This window comes from Vicia villosa, linkage group LG2 (assembly GCF_029867415.1).
Source record: "Vicia villosa cultivar HV-30 ecotype Madison, WI linkage group LG2, Vvil1.0, whole genome shotgun sequence".
Taxonomy (NCBI): domain Eukaryota; kingdom Viridiplantae; phylum Streptophyta; class Magnoliopsida; order Fabales; family Fabaceae; genus Vicia; species Vicia villosa.
In genome coordinates this window covers 128,810,964-128,834,085 of record NC_081181.1, presented here as the reverse complement: position 1 = coordinate 128,834,085, position 23,122 = coordinate 128,810,964, and the positions used below count along the sequence as shown (strand labels likewise).

The following is a 23,122-nucleotide window of genomic DNA, read 5'->3' as shown; positions in this document are numbered from 1 at the left end:
AAAAAAAATTAGAAAGAAATTTTTTATAAAAGATAAAATGTATATAATTATTGCTGAATAAATAAAAATAATAAGAGAACTAGAATACTCAGCTTTTGATCAGGTGTTGCGTGGCTGATAGTCCCCATGATAGGTCCTGCGCTGCTGATGCGTTGGATATGATTTATATGCATCCAAGGGCTGACGTGTGGGAGAGCGTGTTGAACCTATATGAATGAGGAACACAGGATCCATAACAAACAAATCTTGGCAAAATTATTGTCATAGGAGGGACTCGAACCATAGACCTCCAGTGTAACTGAAACCGCGCATGGCCACTTGCGCTAGCGTGTAGTTGTTGTTACCTATTCATCTTTGTATCAATACATAAAAAAACAAAACGCGAATGGGACTTCAGGAACAAAAAGCGCGCGCGTGTCCCTAGAGTTCAAATCGAACCAATCGAACGACGCCACGAGGTCATCTTCCTCGTTGGTCCGTCGTTTTAGCCCATAACCTTTGCCTACAGACAAGAAAACGTAGCGAAAACACCTGCACCCAAAAAAACTACGCACAAGCCATGATAATACGAATAAAAGCCATGGATCGATCAAGCTTAACGTCCTGAACTCAGCGGTAGCGGTTTCATCGTCCGATTTAACCTGAAAACGAAACCCCTAAAAAAGGATGCTTCGAGCCCTATAATGGCAGAACCTCATATATGCATTCATACTCCAATTAACCTATCCAGAAAGCTATTAAACATTGTGGAGAACAAGAATATTCCATCAAAGTTTATGTATAATGCATGAATCATGTAAATCGAGCCAAGTTAAAGAAACTAGCAAACCGTGATTTTCGTGGTAATTCCTGACGCTAATGGAGTCAAGAACGCCTGGGACACCTTCCTAGAATTGCAATGATCGTTGCTGAATGTCCAAAAGTTTCTGGATTGTCCTCACACTCAGAAACCGAATTCAAGTTTTTTGGAACTTTGTTAGGGCTCTTGTGCGATTTCCAGGGGTTCAATCCTTACGAAAAATCGTCCCTAATGCCTTGGCCGTGTTATGACTATATAGTAGAGCAATTAGGTCAACAAAAATCTTGCTAAAACTTCTTGAATCCAATATTGAAAGATTTAGAAAATTTGATTTGTGAAAGTTTCCAACTTTAATCAATTTCAATTCAAATTCTTCTCAATCTTTCCAGTTTTAATTAGCACGAAATTTGCACTGAATATTGATGATTATATTTGATTAGAATCAAAGCAAATCAAATTTCTTTTGTATTTTCCTTTTAATTACTTGATTAAATTGATTTTAATGAATAAAAATTATTATAAAAATCAAATAATCACAAATAAATCGTGGCAATCATATTAGGTCTCCTTAATGTCTTGAGGAACAAGATTGGGCCATAAAACTTGGGCCCCTTTGCAAAAGAAATCAATTTGAGGCCCTTTATTTCACATTTTTCCCTCCAAAATAGTCCAGATTGGACAAGGTCTATCTCTCTCAATTTTTGAGGTATGGAAGAGTTCTAGGACTTTTTTAGAAACTTTAGAGAGTCCTCTAACCAATGTCTTTGGTCTCATATCAAAATCTTTTTCCATTCTTATTTTATGTCCTTTTGAAAAATGTATCTTTTTGTTGACTTTTGAAAAGGACCTATAATGTATGAAGCCATATCTCTTAAACCATTGATCTATGAGCTCTGATTCTTGGACCATTGGATAGAGGAATGAATTCCCTTTAAAATGAGCTTTGGTGGGAATTTTTCTGATGAAGTATGAATATTTGGTGAATTTTCAAAGTTTGGTTGATTTTTTCAGTTCATGCCTAAAATAGTAACTTTTGACTTTTGACTTCTCTGTTCTTTCCTTGCATCATCATGATCAACTCTTGATCAAATGATGATTTTAGGGTTATGAGAATGTTGTTGACCAAATATCTTGAGTTTTGACCGTATAATGACTGTTTTGCCCTTGGGAGTCGACTGTTGACCTAATCAGGATTTGAGGGACTAAATTTGCTCTATTTGACTTGACACTTTATATGGAGATACTTTGGGATGTTAGTGACCCTATGGAACCACCTTGAGCCATTGATTCAATGATTTTTCCTCTGAATTATTCAAACCCTAGTTTAGAACTTCTGTGTGGGAGACTGTGTTTTGGAGCTTTGTCTTTTGATTTGGTTTTGTGTATGAAAAATAGCATGGGCAAATTTTGGGGTATGACAGCTGCCCCTGTTCAATTATCTTAAACCTGAAGATGTAGAGTGGTTTGCGCGCCAGTCGGTATCTGAAGGTGGAAGATGATTGAACATAAGAATACCAAGAAATTTGCCCTATTTGAAGTAGGGACTTTTGTCGGAGATGGGCTTGTGGATGCCATCTGGTAGTTGAATTTTGAGAAGATGTTGTTTGCGCGTTGACCGTGTCATTACCGTTCGTGGTAGATGAATTAGATCCTTGGGAATTGATCGTGTCAGTATCGTTCGTGATACTTGAATTAGATCTTGGAAAGATGATCGTGTCTTCATCGTTCGTGATGATAGAATTAGATCTGAGGAGATAATCGTGTCTTCATCGTTCGTGATGATAGAATTAGATTCTCTTGTCGTGTCAGCACCGTTCGTAGTGACTGAATTAGACTGGGAAGGCCAGTGATCGTGTCCACACCGTTCGTGATGATAGACTTAGACTTCTGAAATTTGATCGTGTCAGTACCGTTCGTAGTATCTGAATTAGATCTTCTGTCGTGTCAGTACCGTTCGTAGTAGCTGAATTAGACTGAGAAGGTCAGTGACCGTGTCTACACCGTTCGTGATGATAGAATTAGATCTCTGAGAGTTGACCGTGTCAGTACCGTTCGTAGTAACCGAATTAGATCTTTTGTCGTGTCAGTACTGTTCGTAGTAGCTGAATTAGACTTTGAAAGTGATCGTGTCATTACCGTTCGTGGTAAATGAATTAGATCTTTGAACGTTGATCGTGTCAGTACCATTCGTAGTAGCTGAATTAGATCTTGGAAAATTGGAGATTTCGTTCATTTGTCGGTACCTGTATTCTGAAAAAGGTAAGGTTAATCTTTATGCAATGTCATGATGCATGGGTTATGTAATGAATCCCTCAAAATAAATGAGAGCTTTTGCATGTTATGTATGAGTTCATTATGAGGTAATGTATGCAATGTATGAATATGTTTATGACATATGGTATGTGAATATGATTTATGTTGTCTTTGATTAAGAAAGTGGATCTTTATGTCCTTGTAATTGTACTGTCTGATCTTGTCTTGAAGATGCTCAGCTGGAAATTTATGATTTCTGCTTGGGGATGATCAGTGACTTGATGTTCCCTGATTGGTGATAAAGATATTGATAAATCGTGTTGGAGGGGAGCGATAGTGTTGAAGATGTAAACTCTGTTGGGCAGCCATGTCTCTATCGGGAGCGTTTGAAGATATCTTCTTAATGATTACTCTGTGGGGATATGATCTTGTGAACCCGGCTTTGTGGGGAGACATGGGTGAAAGTTGCCCCCAGTATTATAGTAACTACTACTTGATTTAGGACACGTCACTTAAAATGTCAAACTGGACTTGTATAGATTTGCCCCCAGTTAGCAGGAACTTTGGAAAGATTCGCCTTGCGAGGCCTTTATAAGATGTGCACTTTAGGAGACATGCCCCTAGTAATCATATGCCCAATATGATGTCCTATGTTGGTTGAGAAGTAGCTTCAGATTTTCTTGGATGCGTGCCCCTGGTTATTTTGGCATCATTGAAAGGTTCTCGGAATCTTGACTTGATTGCCCCAGATTGTTTGGGCAAATAGTTTGAAACCCACCTGAGGTGTATGCTTTTGATTGTTTGGCTTTTGAGAGATTCTTATAATCTTGACTGGATTGCCCCAGATTGATTGGACAAAGCATGCCATGCCCCTTGTATACGTAGGATACATTGCTTCTTGGCGTAATCTTGTCTGTCGGGATAACTTTCAGTCATTAGTTGTACCCTGTGCAAGTTCTTTCTGATGCTAACATTCGAAATTATGTAGCAGAATATGTCTAATAATGAATTCATGAGATGCAATGCATACGTTTGTCTTGAATTTTTTGAAAATATTTTTAAAACAGGAGATGTAAAAAGCGTGATATTTGTAAAAACATGATATTTGTAACAATGTGATGTTTGTAAAAATGAAATATCAACTCAGCATTTTTGGTAAACCTTAAGGAGTCAGGATACCTTTTTTTGGTGACAATATGCTTTCGAACTAACCATGCTTCAGTTAGGACTTTCAAGGGTTGTAACGTGGCTTGGTTCACGGTTTAAGAAACAAAGGATAAAGGCTCAAAATTTGATTGTACCCACCCCTCTTCGTGATGATCTTCAATCCTAAGCTCAGTTAATTCAACTTATGCATTCAGTTTCTAGGAGACTTTTGGATTTGCACCTTTGATCATGATGACGGTTCATAAGCAGAGAGAACCTTTGAGATGGCAGTCACTTCTTCCTTTTGGTAGTCACAACATTGTGTTGTTCAGGAATTTATTGACTTCTCTTTTTTCATTTTTTTTTTTTGATATCCCTAACTTTTGCCTGAACTGTTTATTTCTGAGATTACAGTCAGCGGGATGCCTTGATTTTGCCTAAGTCGTCTTTTGATTTTTGACTTAGCAGGCTTTTCTTTGTATATATGTTTTTTCATTTTTTTCCTTTTTTGAAAGATATTGACTGCCTTGTTTGGTGATTGATGAACTGTCATTGGCTTTTGACTGACATCTCCAACACTTCTTTGATGTGTGCGGACGAACGCTTGTGATTGAAACCTTTGTTGAAAGGTGTACTGAATGATTCTCTTAAAATAGAATGCACAGCCAAATTAACTGAGAACTACCCTGCCCCAGGTTATGATCAAGGGTTTTAATTAGTACAAGAAAGAAACTTCTACTTCTTAGGCTCAAAGGGGTTGACGAGGGATTATCCTCCTTATATCTCCACTGTTTAGGAATTGAAACAATGCCTGTACATCATTAGCATAGTCCGCTCAAAAGCATACTGTATGAGGTTGCGGTATCATTTTCGTCATCCTCCCTCAAAAGGTATACAACTTTAGCAGGAGTTGAGTAAACATAAAACATATGCAAAGTAAATACGCAATTTAAAATGAGTGATAACGAAATAATGTATTCAAGACAATCATATGCAATGCACTGATGATAATTATTAAAACAGATAATGTCTATCATAATTCGAATGTTTAAACAAACAGAATAGAAATTGCAAATGAAAGTAAATCTAATGATCTAAAAAGTTCATCCTTCTAGCCATCCATAGCATTAGCAATCTTGTTGTGATTAGGCATGGGAGCAGTGATCACATTAGGAGTTGCAGGGGTGTCGAACTCAATTTCGCCAGCGTCGATCATGTCTTGGATCTTATTTTTCAATGCCCAACAATTATCAGCAGTGTGTCCAGAGCTATTGGAATGATACACACATTTTGCATTAGGGTCATAATTTGGAGATGTAGTGGTGACGTTCTTTGGAGGATCTCTTATGGTGATCAGGTTGGCTTTCAACAGATGTTGCAGAGCTTGAGATAAAGGCATGTTAATCTTGGTGAATTGCCTCCTTGGTCTATCAGTCTTGCGTTGGTAGTCTTGTCTAGGAGCTTGTTGAGATATTGGTGCAGAGATGAGGACGGCACCAACAGACTGATTCTGGTCATCCTTACTACGGCTCTTTTGACTATGAATAGCATTAGATTCGTTTCTTCCTTGATATGGCTTCCTTGTAGTACCAGAGGCAGAACCCACTTGAATCTTCCCACTTCGAATACCATTTTCCACACGTTCTCCAGTTAGAATGAGTTCAGTAAACCCAGATGAAGAACTACCCAGCAGATGACTATAGAATGGCCCAGTTAGCGTGCCCATGAACATGTCTACCAACTCCCTATCATTTAAAGAGGGTTGGACTCTCCCAGCCAAATCTCTCCATTTCTGAGCATACTCCTTGAAACTTTCTTTAGGACCCATGGACATGCTTTGAAGTTGCATGCGAGTCGGTGCAAGATCAGAGTTATATTGGTATTGCTTGTAGAAAGCCACAACCAAATCCTCCCAAGTGCGGATACTAGCACTTTCCAGCTTATAATACCATTCGAGTTGAGTTCCAGATAGACTTTCTTGAAAGAAATGGATCCAGAGCCTCTTATCAGCAGTGTGAGGCTGAATCTTTCTCACATAAGACCTCAGATGCATCTTAGGACAAGAGATTCCATCATACTTAGCAAAAGTGGGTGTCTTGAATTTCTGCGGAATAACGACTCCAGGAACGAGTCCCAGTTCTTCGAAATCCAGCCCAGGTACCTTTTGAATTTCCACGCTTCTCAGCCGCTCTTCTAACTGCCTATACCTCTCATCAGATTCATCCTCGTCCTCAGGATACTCTTCTTCTTCTTCCTCTTCCCCATCAGAACCTACATGGCTTCCCTGATTGTTCTTGATACTGATATCATCTCTCTCTTCATCTTCTTCATTCTTAGGGATTTCAGCATCCTCAGCTTTCTTGGGACGACCTTTGAACCTTCTACCCATATTGATCACTCCTCTGGGTTTCTTGGTCTTCTTGTCCTTCTTAGTCAGAAGGGCTTTCAGCTCGTTTTGCCCATTGGCTAGGGTCAGGATCAGAGTTTGAAATTCAGCATTCTGAGCTTGGAGATCCTTGACAGATTGTTCGAGATTCATCTTTCTTACTGAAATAAACAGCAACAAAGATGAGGCATTTGGTTTTATGAAACCTGTGATGCGATGTTTATGAATGATATGATTATGCATATGCAATGTTTTCAAGGAGTTAAAGGCTTTTTAACACATTTAAAAGAAAAGAAAATAGAAGCAAAATAAATTAATTAAAAATAAAAACCAATGTATTGTTTATTATTTTTGAAGTTACATCGAAGAAATACTATATAATAAATATAAAATAAGAGAAGTCAATCTTCAAGTCGACGCTTTCTCTTCAATCCTCTGATTTCCTCTTTATGGGCTTTGACCATCTCGTTCTTTTCTTGAATAAGCCTATCAATCTCTAACTCCCATGATTGTATTTGTTCAGGAGAGATAAAATCCTCAATCTTCCACTTGCGAGAGAAATAGTCAAGCATACTATCTCGTTCTTTAGCATTAGCCACTAATACTGCCTTTTCTGCTTCAACCTTTTGTAGACGCTTCTCAAGATCAGCCTTTTCTTGTCTTAAATGAGCCACGGTGGCAGCAAGGTCTTCGTTTGGAGCTGGTACATAAGGCTCCAATTCTACGTGGACCTCGGGAGGAGTGATCCTTGGAACAACAGGTGTGTCGGATGGATGTGGTATGCCGAACTCGACGACTCGGTCATAAATCCATTTAAAGTAAAGATCTGAAGGAGTATCGATCCTCATTCCCAATTCTCTTGCACCCACCTTTTTTACTTCATACCAAGCTTTAATGAAGCGATTCTTTTTTTCAGTTGTATCTGAACCATAGTCAAAATTTTCCGCACTAAGATATATGGAGCGAGGCTTATCTTTTAAAGCAAAACCAAACTGATGTCGAGCAAGTATAGGGTTATAGGTAATTCCTCCATGGATGCCAAGAAGAGGCACATTAGGGAACTCTCCACAGCGGTCATATAACTGAACTCCTTCGAATTTCTTTGGATACCAAATGATGTCGTCGTATGAAAGCTCCATAATCCTTTGAATCCAAGTCAAACCTTCTTCATTCTTTATTGAGGATCGGGGTAAGTGAGAAATAAACCACCTATGTAAGAGAGGGATACACCCTAGAACACAACCTCGTCTCTTTGTCACTCTAGCGTTGATGGAATGCAATAAATCACCAAGTAGAGTAGGAACAGGATTCTTGCTAAGGAAGATTTTGATAGCAGCCCTATCAACAACTTTGTCGCAGCGGTGAAAAAGAACTTGTCCATATATCAACAGGGTTAGAACACTTTCCAAGGCATCCATGCTTAAAGCTTTAGCAAAGATCTTAGCTTTCTCGACCAAGAAATCCACAGGTATCCCAGAGTAGTCTCTTTTGTTGATCCAAACTTTGTTAATTTCTGATCTTGGTAGGTGTAGAGCAGCAGCAATGTCTTCCAACTTAGGACCTCCTTCCTCACCAGTGTAAGGGATTTGATCAGGTATGGGCATGTCCATTATGTAAGAGAATTCTTCCAATGTAGGTACCAGTTGAAAATCTCTATAAGTGAAGCAATGGAGAAGAGGATCATAAAATTGCATCATAGAGTTGAGGAGAGCTTCATCCACTTTGGTTCGCATTAAACTCATCAGTTTGTTGAGAGATTCAGAAAGAATAAGAGAGCCAGTAATGTCATCACATAAGAGCCTTAATGCAGTAGGTACTTTCTTGAAATTGAGGAAGAAAGGTTTTCTGATTAGGATTCCCATTATTCAAATAACCTACAAAACAAATTATGGTTAAAAGACCTTTTTCTCCTTGAGATGAGTTAGCCATGTCATGAATGCATGTATGCATGATGCATCACAGAAAAACAAATCCACACAAATCACACAATTTTTGGTTTAAGGCTTGCATGGAGTTTTAGATCAGGTGTCCTTCCCAAGGGCATTTCTATGGATAAGGAGATTTCAGCAACAGGTTCTACAAGTTATCCAGAATTGTAAGCCCTTCTAAAGCACCCTCGGACATGATGCATTTGCACCATGCAATGATACTTTGAGAAAGAACCTATCTGAATTGTAGCATCGGGTAGCGACTAGTCCTTAACATTTGTCAAGGGTAGTCCCCCCACTACGTTCCTAAAGGCCAGGATGGGTTAAGGGTAACTAAAGGTCCTTGAGCTCCGGCGCACCCACAGACACATACATAGACCTCCCTCATTTGAGAAAGGTGTGCATATGCTATGGAGTCCTAACTCAAGCGTGAACTTCATACTGACTCATCTCCCACATATGTGAAAGAGGTCCTTATGACTATGCCACTCCTAATCTTAAGGGTTCTTGAATCCGGGAATAGGATTCGTCCTTCAGTTAATTCCCAAAACCCCCCCCTGAAAAATAAAACAAACAAAGCAAACAATAGAAAACATTTAAGTGAATCCTAAACTTTTAAGGTAACCCCTCTTTTATCGAATTTTGTCCCCAGCAGAGTCGCCAGTTCTGTAATACGGTGAACTGACTTTTTATCGATCGAAATGTCGCGGTAAGCAAGAGTCGCCACCGACTTTTATTTTATCCAAACAATATTCGGAAAGGCAAAAAGAAACAGAAAAAAACCTTTTAAAGAAATCTAAGTTCGGGGGGTAATTTATGCAAAGGGAAGGTGTAAGGCACCCTTTGCATCCATGGTTTTCCATGGGCTCTTAATTGCTTTGCTTGCTCGTTTGTTTAGAAAAAGTAGATGAAAGAGATAGGGACTTTAGCTTGTGAATAAGCGTTGCCCTTTTGAAAAATTATGAGAAAGAATATAATAAAAAAGGTTTGAGCATTGCAAGGCAATTAGGGGCAATTACCTTAAACTCAGATGATAGGTCTCTTTTTGCCTTTCAGAATGAAAGGGTCTATCCTTGCCATAAGAGGGCAGGAAGCCTTTCAATTGGATGTGGAAGGGTCATCGAAGCATCCTTTGCCATAAGACTGTCCCATGCCATAGAGGGGCAGGTAGCCTAAGGCAAGGATCAGAATAAGCCATTTTCGTAGGCAGCCAGAAGATACCTCAGCCTTTTTCCGTAGGCAACATCCGAGGGTCGAGGTCATTTTTGTGTATCGAAGGCAGCATCATTTAGGGTCGTGACCTTTTTATCGAGGCAACATGGCTGAGGTATCCTCGAATTCGAGGGACGTGGCTTATTCTGCAAAAACACAAAGGCAAAAGGCAACAAGGCAACAAGGCAACAGAGAGGTTACCCAAAAGGGTGCGTGTGTGCAACAATCACGTGATTATGTTCAGATATTTATCTTTTAATTAGTTATTCTAATTCAGTTTAAGGCTTGCACTCCCTAAGATTACTAACCACGCAGTATATAAAGCAATAAAAAGGGGGCGGGAAATTGTAACCAGCGGATCCCTTATCAGGGTTTGACACAAGTAATAATAAAAGAAACAGAACAGATGGTTTAGGGTTACCAATGCACGTAGCTTTGGCATCTGACAAACCCTGAAAAGGAAAAGATGGCAAACAAAAGAGGGTGAGTGTATGGCTAATTCAAAGGCGAACGGGATTGACCCTAAAATAAAGAATAAATAAATATATATAAAAATAATTAAATAGGTAAGGGTACTTAGCTCGGATTTGATCTGATATGGTTGATAGGACGCTTTAAGGTTGACCTTAATTTCGTGTTTTGGAATAGGCGTGTATTCGGGGGAAACCCTGTTGCTAACCCTGAAAAATTGGCAAAGACAGAAAAAATTTTCAGTGTAGGAATGATCATCGCAAGCCCTGATTAGGGTACAAGTTAACCATGGTTAATAGAATAAATAAATAAGAATCGAATTAATTAATTAATTATTGGTTTTCAACCTAATTAATTAAATCGTCAAAAATAGGATTTCGATTAAATTCTCTAGCCCTAATATTTATTTTTAATCAATTGATCAAGTAATTTTAAGTAATTTAAATTAACTAAAAAAACAATTTAAACAAATGATATATTATTATTGCTTGTTATGTTTATTTAGAAAAAGAAAAAAAAAAAATTAGAAAGAAATTTTTTATAAAAGATAAAATGTATATAATTATTGCTGAATAAATAAAAATAATAAGAGAACTAGAATACTCAGCTTTTGATCAGGTGTTGCGTGGCTGATAGTCCCCATGATAGGTCCTGCGCTACTGATGCGTTGGATATGATTTATATGCATCCAAGGGCTGACGTGTGGGAGAGCGTGTTGAACCTATATGAATGAGGAACACAGGATCCATAACAAACAAATCTTGGCAAAATTATTGTCATAGGAGGGACTCGAACCATAGACCTCCAGTGTAACTGAAACCGCGCATGGCCACTTGCGCTAGCGTGTAGTTGTTGTTACCTATTCATCTTTGTATCAATACATAAAAAAACAAAACGCGAATGGGACTTCAGGAACAAAAAGCGCGCGCGTGTCCCTAGAGTTCAAATCGAACCAATCGAACGACGCCACGAGGTCATCTTCCTCGTTGGTCCGTCGTTTTAGCCCATAACCTTTGCCTACAGACAAGAAAACGTAGCGAAAACACCTGCACCCAAAAAAACTACGCACAAGCCATGATAATACGAATAAAAGCCATGGATCGATCAAGCTTAACGTCCTGAACTCAGCGGTAGCGGTTTCATCGTCCGATTTAACCTGAAAACGAAACCCCTAAAAAAGGATGCTTCGAGCCCTATAATGGCAGAACCTCATATATGCATTCATACTCCAATTAACCTATCCAGAAAGCTATTAAACATTGTGGAGAACAAGAATATTCCATCAAAGTTTATGTATAATGCATGAATCATGTAAATCGAGCCAAGTTAAAGAAACTAGCAAACCGTGATTTTCGTGGTAATTCCTGACGCTAATGGAGTCAAGAACGCCTGGGACACCTTCCTAGAATTGCAATGATCGTTGCTGAATGTCCAAAAGTTTCTGGATTGTCCTCACACTCAGAAACCGAATTCAAGTTTTTTGGAACTTTGTTAGGGCTCTTGTGCGATTTCCAGGGGTTCAATCCTTACGAAAAATCGTCCCTAATGCCTTGGCCGTGTTATGACTATATAGTAGAGCAATTAGGTCAACAAAAATCTTGCTAAAACTTCTTGAATCCAATATTGAAAGATTTAGAAAATTTGATTTGTGAAAGTTTCCAACTTTAATCAATTTCAATTCAAATTCTTCTCAATCTTTCCAGTTTTAATTAGCACGAAATTTGCACTGAATATTGATGATTATATTTGATTAGAATCAAAGCAAATCAAATTTCTTTTGTATTTTCCTTTTAATTACTTGATTAAATTGATTTTAATGAATAAAAATTATTATAAAAATCAAATAATCACAAATAAATCGTGGCAATCATATTAGGTCTCCTTAATGTCTTGAGGAACAAGATTGGGCCATAAAACTTGGGCCCCTTTGCAAAAGAAATCAATTTGAGGCCCTTTATTTCACATTTTTCCCTCCAAAATAGTCCAGATTGGACAAGGTCTATCTCTCTCAATTTTTGAGGTATGGAAGAGTTCTAGGACTTTTTTAGAAACTTTAGAGAGTCCTCTAACCAATGTCTTTGGTCTCATATCAAAATCTTTTTCCATTCTTATTTTATGTCCTTTTGAAAAATGTATCTTTTTGTTGACTTTTGAAAAGGACCTATAATGTATGAAGCCATATCTCTTAAACCATTGATCTATGAGCTCTGATTCTTGGACCATTGGATAGAGGAATGAATTCCCTTTAAAATGAGCTTTGGTGGGAATTTTTCTGATGAAGTATGAATATTTGGTGAATTTTCAAAGTTTGGTTGATTTTTTCAGTTCATGCCTAAAATAGTAACTTTTGACTTTTGACTTCTCTGTTCTTTCCTTGCATCATCATGATCAACCCTTGATCAAATGATGATTTTAGGGTTATGAGAATGTTGTTGACCAAATATCTTGAGTTTTGACCGTATAATGACTGTTTTGCCCTTGGGAGTCGACTGTTGACCTAATCAGGATTTGAGGGACTAAATTTGCTCTATTTGACTTGACACTTTATATGGAGATACTTTGGGATGTTAGTGACCCTATGGAACCACCTTGAGCCATTGATTCAATGATTTTTCCTCTGAATTATTCAAACCCTAGTTTAGAACTTCTGTGTGGGAGACTGTGTTTTGGAGCTTTGTCTTTTGATTTGGTTTTGTGTATGAAAAATAGCATGGGCAAATTTTGGGGTATGACACTTATTTATTATTTTTGTTAGCTTATTTCTATTTTGATATTCAAAAATACAAAAATTATTTTATTTAGTTTTCTCTTCATTATTAAAAATACAAAAAATATTTTATTTTTAATTAGACTTTTATTTTTTATTTAAAATCCAAAAACATGTTAGAATATATATATATATATATATATATATATATAAATATAAATATAATTAGGTTGTTTAATTAGTTCTATATTATTAAAAATCTTAAAAATATTAGATAGAATTAACATAACAATATTAGCATTTAGAATTCCCCCATTCATCATACATTTAGTTTTCTTTTTCTTTTCAACCTTTTAAAATACTTAAAACATTAAGAAGTAGAGAAAGGTGAGCATCCTTGCATTGGAATCTAGTTTACAACTATCTACATCAAAAAACACCAACCAATTCAATTTTCTTTTCTCTTTAAAAACATGTTAATTCCTTTCCACGACAATTGCATAAAGTCTCCAAAGGTCGAGCAGTAGTGGAATGCGACGTTTAACATCGTTCGTTTAAAAAACACAAAACACATCAAAACTTATAAGTCGAACTACGGCTGCTTTGATTCCTTAAAAGGGATACATAGGCATTAGGCCGCAGGGCCTGAACGAGCACAACTTTGTAAATATTTCTTTCTTTTCCCCGTGTTTCTTTTCTCTTCATTTTTCATGTGTTCCCCTTTAGCTTTTAGGCTTTAGGCTTTAGACTTTTAGATAACACCCTTAGATTTAGACTAACAAGAGCGGATCCCGTCGAGTATGACGGACGTGACGAGTGCTAATCCCTTCTCCTTGCGTAACCGACACCCTTACCCTTTTCTCTTGGTTGTAAGACCTTTTGTTTTTTCCCTTTAGGTTTTACTCGATGTTCTCCTTTCCCATCTCTTGGGATAAATAAACAATCAATGGTGACTTCATTGACTTCATTTGATGATTTCGATCCAGTTGTTTCACTTATTTTAAATTTATTTTTAAATATTATTATTATTATTACTATAATATGAAATCAAACTAAAAAAATCAAATACTAATAATATACATATATATAGTATTTTCTAAATCATATTATTAAGACAACTACCCAATAAAATAATAATAAAAACAATACTATCTCTATATTATTATTTTTATTTAAATAAATATTAACTTATATATTATTACTACTAAATTAATTTAATTAAATCTAATAGTAATACTATTAATCTAATTGTGTCCAACACCCCTTACTTCTCGTTAATTACTACCACACCCCTCACTTAAAATTCTAATATTCTAGGGACACTATCTCATACTCAAGGCTCCCCTACTACCTCAACCATTCAAAACACATACAATACAATTAATTTATTTTATAGAATTAGATAATTCAAATGAGGTGTTACACTGATTATGGAGTATCTTCAATTTCCATCCCCGATGCGAGAGACTTCAGATAACTAATATTAGCTTTGCAAATGATCTCATATTGTTTGCTCGAGGCGATGAGATATCTGTGAGAATATTGATGGACAAATTTAGCAGACTTTCTGATGCAATGGGTTTGATAGCTCACCCTACGAAGTGCAAGTTATATTTTGGAGGTGTGAAAGAGGTGGAGCAAAAAGAAATAGCTTCCACTATTGGGTTTACAATAGGCAAGCTTCTCTTTAAATATTTGGGCGTGCCCCTGTCCTGCAGAAAGATAACTGTCCATCAATGTAAGTCGTTGATTGATAGAATCATTTTCAAAATTAAACACTGGACTTCTAATTTACTGAGTTATGCGAGTAGGTACCAGATGATAAAGAGTATCTTGTTTGGCGTTACTACGTATACTGGATGCAAATTTTTCCCATACCTAAAAAGCTTATCAATCATGTTGAAGCGATTTGTAGAAGTTACCTCTAGAGTGGTACATATAAGATAATAAAAGCTCAGATTTCGTGGGATAAGATTTGTAATCCGAAAGTTGCTGGAGGTCTCAACATCACCTCTCTTAAGGAATGAAATCAAGCCACTATTGGAAAATTGCTTTGGAATTTACAGTCGGAGGCTGATAAGTTGTGGGTGAGGAAGGGTCAATGCTTAATACCTCAAAGATCAAGATATTGTGAATTGGAACATTAGCCCTAGTTGTTCTTCGATTGAGAAAAAAATCATGAAAAGTAGGAACATTGTTAGAGACCTTCCATATTGGAAGGATGTTGAGCAGTGAAAGAGTTATCAAACTAGGGAAATGTACAAAGCAATTAGGGGGAAAAAGAGAAAGTAATTTGGAACAAAGTCATGCTCCATAACTTGACACGACCTAGATCAACATTCACTCTTTGGATGACGCTCAATGTTAAGCTTCCCACAAAAGATAGACTTATTAGATTTGAATTACCTATTATTTGAATGTCATGTTTTCAATAGATATGGAAAGAATTTTTGCATTGGATGGGGATCTATAGGAACCCGATGGAGTGGATTAAAGAGAAATATTGGTTGATTAGGGAAACAGAAAAGAAAGGTTGGAAGAGGCAAATCTTGAAGATTGCGAGTGTCGAAATCATCTGCGAGCTTTGGAGAGGGAGAAACAAGAAAATATTCTCTCAAAAGAATATGGATTATAATGTGAAAGATAAAATTATTGAAAACATTTTAGTGAGATGTAGTATGAATAGCGTGTTGAGTATACATGTTAATGTGAATACTCGTAGCATTGTTTAGTCTTTTGGTTTATTTGGCCTGGATCGAGATCGATTTGTACTTATCTGTATTTGATAACAAAAGTTATGTTTTAATTATTTAAAAAAAATTGTAAATGAGATTTTAATAATATCCAAATAAATATTAAATCAAATATCATTTACGAATCTAAATTAATTAAATAAGTTGAACTGAGTTTGTTTTTAAGATAATTTAGAAAAAAGCTAAAAATTGTAATAATATTTATAGAAAAGAAAAAAAATGGTCAAGTTCTCGGTGCCTACCCAAAAAAACCAAGGTCAGGTACCTCTATTATTTGACTTGAGAAGACTTCATAGTAAAAGATAAAACAAAACATCCTACAACTTGGGCAACAAGACATTCAGCTTTTTCGAAAGAAAAATAAAAGATAACTTAACCATTAAGGAGCAATGTGAAGAAATTTAAAATAAAAGTATTCATTTAAAAGATCGTATATTCAATTAATAAAAATTTTAAATTTTATTATATTTAGTATACTATTATTTTTATATTCTTTATCATGTGACCTTAGGCATAGTTACCTCGTTTTACCATGATACCTTCAAGGTAAAATTTGCAAAACTACTAGTTTATGTATTTAACTTTAACTTGCCTTCTCAAATTTTTGAAATATTAATAGCATTTTAACTATGATAAAACAAATATTTTTTTGTTTTTATTGATAATTTAATTGTGACAACTATTTTATAAAATCTTATTTAATCCCAACTTAAATATAATAAAATTTAAATTATGTATAGTAATATGTTTTGCATGCCTTCTAAAACAATACTAAAGGCTATATTAGGGATGGTAAAAAAAATCTGTTCCGCAAATATTTACGGATAAAATCTATCACTGATATGATGCAGAATATATAATGGATATCTACAGATAAAATACATAGTTATTTAAATACTCGTTTGTTAAGATATAGAGGCGGGTTTAATGATATCCGTATCCGCGGATATCTGTATCCATTAATAAGTTATAAAAATTATTTAAATATTATTAATTTATTACAATGTGTTTTTTCATCTTTTAAAAAAAGGGTTAAATAGCTTTCACCCCCTGCAATAGTAGCGTGTTTTGATTTTCCCCCCTATTAAAATTTTTTTTGTCTAACAAAAAAAGATTCCACAATGAAAAACCTTATGGAGCTAGATTCTTTGGATATTGCATACGTGGACAGAATGTAGAAGGTGATGTGGCTTTGGGTGACACGCTGGCATCTTGTAGGATATAATTTATTCATATCCTGAATCCCCCCGTGGAAATTTAGGGTTCTTCATTCTGGAAAAGTTGCAATGGGGAAGAAGAAGCGTGCTTCCAAGAAGGTGCCGCCACCGTCAAAGCCATCGGAAAACCCGTCAAAGTCCAAGCAAGGGAAGAAAACGAAAAAAGGATGCAGAGAAGCACGAAGAAGATGGAACATCCGTTTACGATGATCAGGTATGTTTAGTTATGTTTAGCTATGTTTTGGTACCTTCTGTGATGATTAGGGTTAAAGTTGGGTTTTTAATGTATTTTCATATGATTTCAGTCGAACGATATGTTCAAAGCTGTAATCCAATTTGGTGGTGAGTTTGTGCTTCTGAACAACGGTGATACGATTTACAGAGGGGGTGTGTCGTCGTTAGTTTTGGAACTCCGTTTAGAAGAGTTTACAATGGATAGTATACATAGGTTGGTGATGGGTTGGGGTTACCGGGAAGGGATATATAGAATCTGGACTCTAATTCGTGAAATATCTGAAGATTATTTTCAGATTAGAAAGGATGACGATTGTTATGACTTTGCTAGATGGGGAACTTCTAATATATGGGGAACTTTTCATAGAGCATGATGTTGATGATTTGGGAGCATCAGTTACTTCTCCTAGGTGTGTCAATGAGGTTGTTGAGATGGAAGGAAGTGATGAAGATGTTGTTGAAGGTTTAGGTGACAGTGAAGATGAGAGGGCCACTGCAATTCTTGATGGTTTTGAAGGGATTGATATAGGTTTACCAATGAAGGAGACTCCAAAAGGTCTTGAGTTTATTAGTGAGCCTAAAGAGAAAAAGTGTGAGGAAGATGAGTATATTAGTGATGAGTTGGAAAGTTCTGATCCAGATTTGTCACATAGTGAGAAGGGCAAAGTCCAAAAATTTGAAAATTTTAGAAAGGACCATTTAAATAAGGATTTTAAATTTCAGTGGGGTATGCAATTCAACTCCCTAGATGAATTTAGATATGCCATATGTGAATGGTCAGTATTAAATGGGAGATAAATAACTTTTACCAAAAATGAAAGTGATAGGGTAAGGGTAGTGTGCAGGGCTAATTGTGGGTTTTTAATGCTTTGCTCCAAAGTGGGCCATAAGAGGACTTTTGCTATAAAAACCATAGTAGACAAACACACATGTGCTAGGGTTTTAGACAACAAATCTGCAAATTCAAGCTGAGTGGCTAAGGCGATTTTGAAGAAGATGCAAAGCTCGCAGAATGTTAGAATCACTGATATTATACAAGATCTGAGGCAAAATTACTCAGTTGGAATTACTGTGGCTAGGGTGTGGAAAGCAAAACTCATAGCCAAGAAGATGTTGGAGGGAGATGCTGATAGGAAGTATGCAATATTGAGGCGTTATGCTGCAGAATTGCATAGAGCCAGCACTGGAAACACTCTGTCAATCACTGTTGAAAGGCCAAATCCAACCATCCCACCAAGATTTGGTTCTTTTTATTTCTGCTTTGAAGGATGTAAAAAGGGGTTTATAAATGGTTGTAGGCCTTTTGTTGGTGTGGATGGCTGCCACTTGAAAACCAAGTATGGTGGTCAGTTGCTAATTGTTGTAGGGAGGGACCCTAATGATCAGTATTTTCCACTTGCTTTTGGGGTGGTTGAGACTGAAATAAAAGAAAGCTGGAAATGGTTTATGGAACTGTTGATGAATGATGTGGGCTATAGTAATAGATATGTCTTTATATCAGACCAACAAAAGGTATGTGTTAATGATTTAAGTTACAATTACTTGTTGCAGTGTTTGATGAATATGTTTAATGTATTGTGTGACTAATGGTTGCAATATTTCAGGGTCTTGTTGCAGTGTTTGAAGAGATGTTTGAAATGATTGAGCACAGACTTTGCTTAAGGCATTTATATGCTAATTTCAAAAAAAAAAATTGGAGGAGGTGCTCTAATTAGAGATCTCATGATGGAAGCTGCAAAATCCACATACTACCAAGGTTGGCTTCAGAAGATGAATGAGTTAAAGTTGGTAGATCCTAATGCCTGGACATGGTTAATGGGTGTTCCTCCAAAGGCCTGGTGTAAGCATGCTTTCTCCTTTTACCCTAAGTGTGATGTTCTGATGAACAATATTTCTGAATCTTTTAATGCTACCATTTTAAGTGTTAGAGACAATGGTTATTTTGTTATGTAATTGGAACACAATTCAACTGATATGCTTAATTATAAACCAAACTTTTCACCAAAATATAAGACTTTTACTCATTCATTGAACAAACACATCATTACACATCATTACACATCATTTGGAACAACACACATTACATTACATATAAGTGTACATTACACCCAATACAGTCCAAGACATCACCAATGCCACTTTCAGTTGGGAAATTCTTCTCCTCAAAACAGCCTGCTTCAACTTGGTTTTTTCCAAAATTGCTTCTACCAACTCATTCTTCATTTTTGCCAACTCACACCGTTTGCATACCTGTTTGGTGATTTCATCATCCCAAACAAAAATCTCACAACTATTTTCCATCTGCAACGACAATACAATACGACTTAAACCCAGCATTCATTACACATAGGAGACAAACCTCAAATAACCAAAAACTTACCCATGCATTCTTGCACTTCCAGAATTTCCGGTTGCGATTTTTGACGGTGTTAGCTACCCACGTCTTCATAGGACGACTACATCCACATGTAGGGACCTTCGAAATGTACGAGTTGCAGCTACCGATACTTTTGCTAGATTCCATTTGTACGCAGAAGGTAGAAAACGAAGATATAAGTGTCGGAACTGGAGGAACAATAGAGGAAGAAGAAGCGTGGGAGTAAGCCTAACATTTGGGGATTTCCAATCCTCTGCAGATTTACCCTAATTATATCCTACAAGATGCCAGCGTGTCACCCAACGCCACATCAACAGGAAGATTCTGTCCACGTATGCAATATCCAAAGAATCTGGCTCCATAAGGTTTTCCATTGTGGAATCTTTTTTTGTTAAGGGGCCAAGACAAAAAAAAATTTTAATAGGGGGGAAATCAAAACACGCTACTATTGTAGGGGGTGAAAGCTATTTAACCCTTAAAAAAATTAGTCTTCTTATATTTTTTAAATTTTTTTTGAAAAAAATATTTTACATTCTATACAAATTCTATTTGACAATTTCATATTTAACTTTCTTCAATATTCCATATCTCACTTTTACTATTCCACAGTTTTACCAACCAGTATTGCCCTTTCTCTTTCCAACTAATGTCTTTCTTTTTAATTATCTGTCCGCTCTTCTTCCATAATTCACAATCATAATATCTTTTATATGTTTTGGTTAAAAATAAAATGTATGAAAATTATGTTTGTATATATGTTATTATGTTTTGGTGAAAAGAAAGAAACTAAAGTACTGAAATTTTGTTGTTAAATTGAAAAAATATTATGTGATAATAACTATTTACATCTTTAAAGAAAATTAGAAATATATTTTTTTAAATAATTAAGAAAAATACTATTCATACATAAATATTTGCGAATATTTTAAAATCTGCAAATTATCCGCTTAATAGACACCCGCATTCCCGAATGAATATAGAGGGGATAGAATATAATTGATGAAGTTGAAGTTGATAAGGAGTTAATTTAATTATGGAACTTACCTTTGTAAATGTTGATTGGCCAAGAAGATACTTCGACTATAAGAGCATAAATATAGGGGGTGGTATTTGCCACATGTACCACTTGTGTCATAATAGTATGGATAATTGAATGCAAATGGTGTAGTATTACATAACCACCATATCCAAATAATGCTACGGTGCTTTTCAATTTTTTAGTGTATATTGTGTGATTAGTGGGACCCATTTTAAGTTTTTAGATGGGTAGTATGGATATTTACAAATTTTAATTAGTGGTTTAAATAATTGAGAAGTGTGATATAATATTTTATATTAAGTGGGGTCCATTTATACCACCAAATTGGGTGGTATGGATGTGGATGCTCTAAGTCTCCAATTCATCTTTTTTTTTTTTTTAAATTATATAAAAATATGAAAAATTAAAATAAAGTAGAAACCACTACAAATAGGAGGGAGCACCAAAGTCACAAACACAAAGACACCATGAGATCCCCTATGTTTGGCGGCTTCTCTTCCTCCTTCACAAACATCGGCTCAGCATCATCATGGTTCGAGATATACGCTGCCTTTTCCACATTCATGATGCTCTTAAGAACAGCAATCAACGATCTCATACCCATCAAACTTCGAAACTTCATCATCTCAAAACTCTCATCTTTCTTCACAAATTACCAACCCAACAACCAAGCCTCACTTCAAATCGACCGGTTTTGGGATGGAATCACCAACCATCTCTACTGCGCAGCCAAAGAGTATCTCCCAACTAAAATATCCAACACTTACAAATCCCTCAAAGTTGGCAAACTATCCAAACATCACAACGTTCTCTTTGCTTTTGATGGAAAACAAGTAGTGACGGATGAGTTTGAAGATATCAAAGTTAAATGGAAGCTTGTTGGAAAATCCAAAGATGATGATGAACTTTTAAAAAATCCCAGGAGGCGTCATAATAAGTCGAATGACTACGATGAAAACGGATTTGTGTTAAGTTTTGATGAGAAATATAGGGAAAAAGTAATGAAGAAGTATATTCCACATATTTTAACCACTTATGAAACTTTAAAAGCAGAAAATAGAACTCTCAAGATTCATTCTATGCAATCTGGTTCTTGGATACAAAGTGATTTAACACACCCTGCTTCATTTGAGTCAATTGCTTTAGATCCTGATCTAAAGAAATCTATAATTGATGATATAGATAGGTTCTTGAGGAGGAAGAAGCTTTATCACAAAGTGGGTAAACCTTGGAAACGTGGGTATCTTTTGTATGGTCCACCAGGGACAGGAAAATCTAGTCTTATTGCTGCTATAGCTAAGTACTTGAAATTTGATGTCTATGATTTGGATCTTAGTTCGGTGTTTTCTAACTCGGACCTCATGAGAGTCATGAGAGAGACATCTAACAGATCTATCGTCGTCTTCGAAGATATTGACTGCAATAGTGAGGTGCTTGATCGATCAAAATCAGACCAATTTTCAGATAATGATTTTTTAGACACTCTTGCTGGTGCTAAGGTTTGTTCTCTTACTCTCTATCTTTTTTATTTTGTCACTGTCTTGTAGTCGGATGTCTCTGTAGTCTGCACAGTTATCATCTGAGCTGACTTAAAATGATCTACGAAATCTTTATATTAAACATGCAAGTAATTTTTGTTTTGTTGAAATTTTGGATCAGATGGTTAAGACAAAGTTTACTCTTTCGGGTCTTCTTAATTATGTGGATGGATTGTGGTCGGGCTGTGGAGAGGAAAGAATTTTGATATTTACTACAAATCATAAAGACAAAGTTGATTCTGCGTTACTGCGTCCCGGTCGAATGGATATGCATATTCACTTATCATTTCTTAAAGGCAAGGCATTTAGAATCTTAGCTTCTAATTATTTGGACATTGAAGAACAACATGGTCCACTCATTGAACAAATTGAGGAGCTATTGGGAAAAGTTGATGTCACGCCTGCAGTAGCAGCAGAATATTTATTGAGAAGTGAGGATCCTAATGTTGCTCTTGAAGGACTTGTTAAATTTCTTCAAGAAATTGATGCTTCAAAAGTTGTTGTAAATGAAGAGAATAATCAGAAAGTTTAGAGACTTCTACTTGGTGAAAAATTGACATTAAGAATTGCTTTTGTAATAGTAATTTTTATTTGAGGTAGTATCTCTGGTGATGATGTTGTAGTATTTATTTAAGATATGCATTTGTACTTCTAAAACTTCAATGGTAAATGATTGGTAGATTCTAATATGTAGAACTGTACTTTCAGCTCATTTTTAATTAAAATAAGTTGTTATCTCCAATGGAGAAATGGTGAAATTGTTGAAAGATTTTCCTACTCAAGATCCTTGGTTTGTTTGTGTAAAAAAAATGTGAGAATTTGATCAACTCTATTGGGTCGAAGAGTAGCTCTAGTTCGACAGGATTTATGCATGTCGTCGAAATATGTTTATATGTTGATGACGTCGAAGACCTACACACTGTAGTTGAAGTGTGTTCTAGTATGTGAGTGTCGAAATGCTAAGGCTGTTAGTATTTTGAATTGGGTCTGTTTGTTATGTCCAATTGTTTAAGTTAGCTTGTAATGGATGTTTCATTAGCTTAGTATGTTAGGTTTATTATA

The 23,122-nt window shown here is 36.0% G+C and overlaps 1 protein-coding gene across 1 annotated transcript; it reads left to right on the top strand.

Annotated features, from left to right (window-relative positions):
- The first annotated feature begins 20,944 nt into the window (after positions 1-20,944).
- Positions 20,945-22,802, top strand: LOC131652068 (AAA-ATPase At3g50940-like). Its single transcript, XM_058921845.1, has 2 exons — positions 20,945-22,021; positions 22,182-22,802. Exons 1-2 carry the CDS (start codon positions 20,990-20,992, stop codon positions 22,590-22,592), a joined length of 1,443 nt encoding a protein of 480 aa, XP_058777828.1. The 5' UTR covers positions 20,945-20,989; the 3' UTR covers positions 22,593-22,802.
- Positions 22,803-23,122: the final 320 nt, after the last annotated feature.

Excerpts from the sequence above, each read along its gene's own strand:
- LOC131652068 (XM_058921845.1), top strand. The coding sequence starts at position 20,990 with ATGAGATCCCCTATGTTTGGCGGCTTCTCTTCCTCCTTCACAAACATC. Across the intron at positions 22,022-22,181 it reads ACACTCTTGCTGGTGCTAAG|ATGGTTAAGACAAAGTTTAC; the intron begins GTTTGTTCTCTT and ends ATTTTGGATCAG.